The sequence below is a fragment of the Rhynchophorus ferrugineus genome, unplaced genomic scaffold, assembly GCF_030347505.1.
Source record: "Rhynchophorus ferrugineus isolate W39M unplaced genomic scaffold, kcgeb_rfMv2 rfM8, whole genome shotgun sequence".
In the NCBI taxonomy this organism is placed as follows: Eukaryota; Metazoa; Arthropoda; class Insecta; order Coleoptera; family Curculionidae; genus Rhynchophorus; species Rhynchophorus ferrugineus.
The window spans coordinates 24,369,107-24,376,939 of record NW_027472587.1 but is presented as its reverse complement, the minus strand read 5'-3'; the positions used below and the strand labels follow the sequence as shown (position 1 = coordinate 24,376,939).

At 30.5% G+C, this 7,833-nt stretch overlaps 1 protein-coding gene across 1 annotated transcript; it reads left to right on the top strand.

Annotated features, from left to right (window-relative positions):
* Positions 1–461: 461 nt before the first annotated feature.
* LOC143201508 (uncharacterized) lies at positions 462–6,630 on the top strand. Its single transcript, XM_076412628.1, has 5 exons — positions 462–844; positions 897–1,046; positions 1,100–1,177; positions 1,230–1,578; positions 4,489–6,630. The coding sequence occupies exons 1-5, from the start codon at positions 704–706 to the stop codon at positions 5,745–5,747; spliced, it is 1,977 nt and encodes a 658-aa protein (XP_076268743.1). The 5' UTR covers positions 462–703; the 3' UTR covers positions 5,748–6,630.
* The last annotated feature ends 1,203 nt before the right edge of the window (positions 6,631–7,833 follow it).

Here is a 7,833-nt window from a genome sequence, read left to right as displayed (position 1 = left end):
AAAACCAAATTATATCAAGAGATATAAAATTAACAAGTGAGAAAATTTTTATTTGTAACAATTAACAATATAGCATGTTTTGTGCTTTATACTCTAAAATCAGTATTATCAATGTGTTAAATAATTGAGACAATTTAGTATGAGAAACAAGTTATAATAAATTATTGCAACAAAACTTTGCTGCACTTTTTTTAGTGTCATCAATAGAAAAACTTGCAGAAATGCTAAATGTATTAGTGTATTGTAAGTCATCTGCTTCCGAAAAAAGAAAATATATTATTAAATATATTCGATAGATGGTGCTGACCATGATTTATGTTATTATAATAAGAATTGTACTCAATTATTATTAGATAGTAGTGAATTATTGATTTTAAAATAATACCTAAGAGAAATACATTTATTATAGTAACTGATTATGATAAAGTATGGCATTTATTTACTACATATTTTATGATGACAGTTGACCAGTAAAACTTACGCAAGGTTACCTATTAAAAACAACTTATATATATATATCAACTAAAATTATTGTATATTTGCAAAGTAACTTTTAATATTCAATTTGAAACATTTAAAGAATATTATAAACAATATTGTTTCATTTGTAGACAATATTAGTTACAGTTATCTAATCGAATTAATCAACTGGTATCTGTCAAACCCCAACCTATTATTTTGTTACTGTTATTCAAAAATTGTAATGGATTTGTTAAATTACGAAAACAATTGCAGATTATGTTTGAAGGCTCCGATTGGAGTTATGAAAAATGTTTTCACGCACAAACTCGATGGATATGAACAACCACTAGCTCAAATCATTTTTACTTTACTTAATATTAAGGTATGGTGGTCAAAAACAAGATGAGCCACACGCTGATAAGATTTTTTTTTAGCTCAATCCTCATCGGAGGTTTTCAGAATCTATATGTAGAAAGTGCCTAACAGAAATTGAGAATATAATTCTTTTTAAGGAAGATGTTCAAAGAAATCAAGAATTTTTATGTAACTTATTTAATAACAGTTCCCCTGATCCTAAGATACAGGTAATATATCTTAATGGAAATAGTTCTTTATTATCATTTCTATGATTTATTAGGAGTCACATCTTCAAAATATTGAAGCAAATAATATAGAAAATCATATTTATATAGACAATCAGTCAAAATCTAGTTGGGTAATTAATAACTCATAATTGTATATAAGTATATTAATGATTGAAATTGTAGACTAACCCTAATTATCTAAAAGTACCAAGCAAATTTCTAAACCAAATATCTCCTGTGGTTCAGACTAAGTGTCTTGAAAACTATACCTCAATACGCAATGTTTTTACAAAACAAAATGCAGACTTTCCTTCAAAAACTAAGTCAATTAGGATAAAAGAGTGTAAATTTTGTAACAAAGTATTTAGATATGCAGTACAATTGCAAATGCACTACAAAAAGGAGCATAAGTATCAGCAACCAATTAAAACAGTTCAAGAGGATACATATAATATTATTGTACAAAGTCCAAATGGTTCGAACAATACTATATTGGATACTAAAGAAGACAAACCAGAAGTTATCGGAAAAGGTGAGATAAGTAATTTAGTTTTTTACAATAAGACCCACAGAATCTATAGAAATATGTTATAGTTCTAAATAACATATATAAGAACTTAAGGCTTGACATGCTTTAAGTATTATTTATTTCATCCTTGGTTATCACTATTGTTTAAGACTACTCCTTTGCATTTCCTGTTTTTATAGTATTCCCAAAGACATAAATTATTATTGCGAGAACTATAAATTATCTTTTAGAATTACTTATTTTTATATATAGTCTTTTTAAAAGTGAACATTTGAAAAAAAAAATTTTTTGATGTTAGTGTTTTAGATTTTTTTAAAATAAACAAACTTATTTAATCACATCACTCATAGGTCCTTCACCAATAGACAGTCACATGAAGCATATTTTATGAGTAACGACAATTTCAATTTCAAAGGAAAAATGTTTTACACTGAATACTTTTTGAAATGCCTTTTTCAACTTCTCCAATCATCAGTCACTTAAACTGTTGCAAGACATATATCACTGTTGCAAGCAATTTGTTTCAAAGAAATTACAAATAATATTTATATTACAGTACTGGAAACTGCATTTGTATGTGTAATCTTAATTAGTAAAATATTATTTTCCTTGCTGGTGCTTTTTAGATCTTTTAATCCTATACTTTTTTTTCCTCTTATTAAAGTCTTCAAACTGATAATTTGCCTCAATATATAAATATTGATTAGTTTGTAATAATTATTCCCAAGGAACTATATTTGTATTTTTTCAATAAAAATTCAAAGAAAACATTTTCTCTCAAACAATTCTGGTTAATGTTTAAAAATCATCATCACTTTTTATTATTTGCTTCAAAATTCTTATTTGTTGTGTTTTTTAATATATACCTAATAGCCGTTAAAGAATAATTACGTGCACAATACACAAACCGTTTCAGGGGTCATCCATCCCCACATAAGAATAATAAAACATGTTAAAACGCCCTCTCTTCCAAAATCGTATTACCTAAACTCTTAATAAATAATGAGCTATTGTTATGTTTTAAGTAGAAATATACGTTAGATACATTAATGGATAGATTATAGCGAATGCCTGGTTTTAGGATAAAGTGTCTCAACAATATATTAAAACTTGTTTAAGAGATGTTTTTACCAAAAATTATTTGTAATAGTTTTCGGATTTAACATACATTTTGTTAAGTATCAATGTTAGTTTTTCCAAGATCTCTCGTCAGCAAACTTCTTGAAACTGATTAATTTGCATAAGACAAAAAGTCTTACATTTTATTAACCATATAACTAAATACAATACCAATCGTGATATGTCAATTAATTCACTAAAAGGATAAGTCTAAACGCAACGGCCTACTCTGACTTAATTACTAATTATTAGTTATTACAGAAATTAGCTTAAGATATATTTTTAAAAACTTATTTATAATATGAAATTGTTACTTTAAATGTACAGGCACAGAGTTTGCGCACAATTAGATGTGCTAGGTATATTACTACTGATAAAACCCAAAAAGCGACAAGAGCAATTTTCTGAATAGACTATAAATGAACTAATGCAACTACTCTGTAAACTGTAAAAATACTTGACCGACACCATACTCTAAGTTATCCATATACTACTTTCCCTTTTTAAACAACTATTATTCCATAAAAAGTGTTCAAAAGTTACTAAATTATCTCGAACAGTATTCTGATTCTGAAAGCCACATAATTATATGGTTCATCAGCAATAGATCATCAATATTTTTTAAATTAATTACCAGCCCAGTAGCCGTATTGCTTCCACGTTGCTGTGATTTAACAACCTTATTTCATGTTTTAAGGCGAAATCTTGGATCACTTCGTATGTCCATTTGATTTCGAGGTCATCGTGCAGCTCTTCGTTGGTTACGTAGCAATAAGCTCTGGTAATTAATCGTAGAACTTTGTTTTGGGTGTATTGAATTACTAGTTGGTTTAATGTTTTATATATATGTTTGACTGATAAGTCAGTCTCTTTGACTTTAGGTCAAGTTGACGGTATCTTCCGACTAACCAGTAAAGTTGTTTGACTTTGAGTCTAATCTGCTCTTCTTTTTGTCTAATATGATGTTTCCAATTTAACCTGCCATGGAGATGTATTCCAAGGTATTTAGCTGATTCTGCTTGAGGAATCGGGCATCCGTTAGGTAATATAATTAGGTTTTTGTCATTTTGTCACAACGCAAAATTAACATGGACAGATTTGGAGCTATTAAATTGAATTTTCCAGACTCTAGTCCGTTTGTAGATCTTGTTGACCGCTACTTGTACTTTTTCTAGATTTCTTTTTCTAGACTTAGACAGAGATACATATTTTGTCATGATAACCAAATGTTCCAGGTACTGCTTGTTTTTTTGTTGAGATACCAGCAGTATATAGGTGATACAGAAGTGATCCCAAGACACTACCCTGTGGAACTCCAATCGAAATAGATTTAACTGTTGAGAATGCCCCTTCATGGTCTTTTTTTTTCTTTCAAAAAGATATGATTCCAGAAGTATACAGTAATTCCGCGGTAGCAATTTCTTCATTTTGTAGATTAATCCCAAAGGCTATACCCGAAACGCTTGTGAGACGTCCAGGAATATTGCACGACAGTATTTCTTATTTCCGAATGCCTTTTCAACAACCGCTGATGTTCTGTGCACTTGGTCGATTGTAGAGTGATGATTTTGAAATCCAAAGTGGAAATCTGGTATTTCTATAAATTATTTAATGCGATTTAACAGCACCTTCTCAAATAATTTTGATATCGCAGGTAGCAGCGAAATAGGCCTGTAAAATCCGTCTTGTTCTGTCGGTTTGTCAGAATCATTAATAATGAACAAATTTAAAGTTGAAACATTTGAATTCATTGAAAAAAATATTGTCTGAAACTTATTTAGTAATATTTTTCAGGTGCTTCTCTCAAAATCGAAGCCACCATACCAACGCCAAATACGAGTAAAAAGTTGCAGGACCAAGTAAACTTTCTAATTAATTTTAACCTTATCCCCAAGGACGATGCCCAAGCAAGGAAGTTTAAGCAACATTTAACCAACTTAGTATACCTGCAAACCAAGCGCCAGTCAGATCATAACGGTGCCAAAACGACCAAAGCAACAGCGAAAGATAAAACCAAGACTGCTAACAAGTCAAACGCAAACAATAAGGTTCTAAAACGATCAATCTCGTTTTTGACGCGGTATGGCTTTCGAAATTCTGGATGCAACAAGAGGCTGCGGCAAAAGCTCACGTCGGTTATTTCGTTGCATGAAAACCGAAAGAAACCAACGCAGGCGGTAAAAGTACCTCCGGTTAAGTTTAAGGTTGAACCATTGGATAATTATACTGAGGCTGTTCCAGAAATCGACTGTGATAATTTAAAAGTAGAATTTACAAATACAGAAAACTGTAAGTTAGAAGATAATATCAGTATAGATGATAGTGACTGTACAGAGAGTACTGAGTTATACCCTTCTGCCATTAAGACGGAACTAAAACCAGATTTTGAGGAGCATGTGATAAAAACAAGTCCAGAGACTCCAAAAAAGCGCGGTAGAAAACCTAAGACGTGTAAACAGGCCCCGAATGAACATTTAAATAAACGAATGGAATTTGGAGTTTACAAATTGAGAAGATTTTGTTGTGATACCGGAAAAGACGCGAATTCGTCTCGAGGCTTTGAGAAAAAGGGCAATTCGATTTGTCAATGTTCTGGTATGCTTTCCTTACCCAATAAGGATGCAGTAAGAAAAGGGAGCAGAAGGAAGTCGATTAAAACTGAAAACATTCTCGATCCTATTTTGGATTCACTAACACCAAAAGAACACCATAGCCAAAGCCAACATTTTAGTTTTAAATTAAACGACACTAACGAACTACTTGAAAAACAAAAAATATCGCCAGAAAAAATTGTAAATTTGGACGTGGAGGATGTTGAAATACAAATGTTAGTTTATAACTGCGAGAATAAGAGATTTGGTAACAAAGGTATTATCACCCATATAAAAGGGACCCCTTTGGGTGATATTCCAAATACTCAGTCCAGTAATTCAGAAAGAGTTAAGGTACATTCCCAAAATACATCGAAAAGTTCGCGAAAAAGCATTAGAATGAATGTTGCAAAGTATACCCTGAGGAGCCGATCAGAAGGAAGTTTAAATCTCCATAAATAGGGAATAACAAACAGAAACCAATTGTGCCTTTTGAACCTTGTTAACGAAATTTTGGATCAACTTGTTTCCATCCTAATGGAATAGGATATTTGATAATATTTTTGAAACAGTATAAATAACAATTATATTATATATCAATTTTATATTGGTTACACCTAGAGTATTACATGTGTTCTACTTAATACAGGTAAATAATATTTAAATTGTTAAAAGCATGTCAATTAGTTGAAACGATCTAACATTAAATCTTCTGTTAAGTTCATGCAATGGTATTAGCTTCATTATCGTTTCGTTATATATCGTTTATTCAGAAAATTTAATGTTGGAAATATGTTATAGTACAATACATTCTTTATTATTATAAAAAATATTAAAATATATATACAATCATATAAATATATAAGACACCATATAACATAAGATGTTTGTATAAATGGAGTTCTATAAAAATAATTCTAATTTGTTGTACAATTTGTTTATTTTATACTGTTTTGACCTAATTTATATTAACCCAATTTTTAGAGTTGTTTATTTATAATTCAAACATCCCTGTCTAATATTTAATTATTATATCTGTATATATATTACATATTTACATTAAGTCCAACATTTATTTATTGGAAAGCAAACTTTTGATTTGCTTTATTTGATATTAGTACCAATATTAGGACATTTCCTTAATGAACTAGAATTTAAATAGTATCATATTTACACAAATGTATCTCTATAATAATATGGGGATTTCTTATTTGTCATTTTAATACAGGGATTTCTATTAAAAGCTGCCTAACTAGATAAGACGTGTGTCATTAAGCATTCGTTTCTCAAAGAAAACTGTTTATTTTGATCAACTTTACATTAAATAAATTATTCACGGATTTAAGACAGTTTTATTTATTATCGATACTCATTACCTCTAGTGTATCTATGTATCAATGAGTAAAGTTTACTCTGATTCTAATGAATTTATTTTATTGAATTCTTAAGAATTAATACCAATAATAATTGCTAATAAACTTAGAATTTGTTTTTATGATCACTCAAAATGAGGTTTTCATCTAATAGGACGCAGTGATCTTTACTTAGTCAGTAATAATGTTCACACACTTAGTTGTGCTATTTCTGTTAAAAAAAACTTCATACAAGATCAAATAGTTTAATTCTCTTAAATTTGTGGCCTACTTGAGTGTTATCAAAGACTGAAGTATACTTCGGTGTTAACATGAACATGAAACCTTACATCAAGATTTATCCCAAACTAATTAGCGTTGTTATTACATGAAATACAAAATAATAATACTTATTCTCATTAATAGATGCGCAATTTGGTTATATGTAAATTCATTATGCCCTGACTTACTCTTATTTACTTTTATTTTCGGGGTCTAGGTACAGATATTTTTGTTTTTACTTACGTGAAGTAGTTTACAATTACTTACAATAGTAGTATAATTTTTGTTCGGGTAGTTCAAATTCAGGAAAATACATTACATTAAGACAAACTCAAAAAGGGTTTGCCATGAGAAGATTCCGATGCTTCTACAGTGTTGTGCTTGCTTGGAAGTTCATTAGTGTCACCAATAAGCGTAGCTATGGTGATAATTTCTTTTTGTGGTAAATTATATATGTTGAGTAGGTAAAGAGTTGCCATTGCATACTGTCAAATGGTACACATGCTTTCATTTTTGTTTTTTTGATATCCGTTAAAAAATCTTTGAAACTTTATAGTGTAATTTTTCTGGCAGAATCAGTTTTGGAATCGATAACAGGCGACCAAGTTAGCGAAGTACTCCAGGAAAAGGGATTGCATCCGTTCCTCGTAAAGACATGGCAGACAAAAGTCTAGTCCACCCAGGTCATAGCGCCCAGAGACAAGCACCACATGTTCAAAGTTGAATATTTGCTGTACCAGAGAGTAACAGTTGAATCCCAAATAGGTAACGGACAGCTGGCACAATGCTCCTCCAACTGCCAGCTATATTGGCACTCCTATAGGAATTGTCGAGCCCCACCAAAGTGCATGATGCGCCGCTATACACTAGTCCAGATCCTGTAAAGAGGACAGAATGATGTACCCGGATTCACA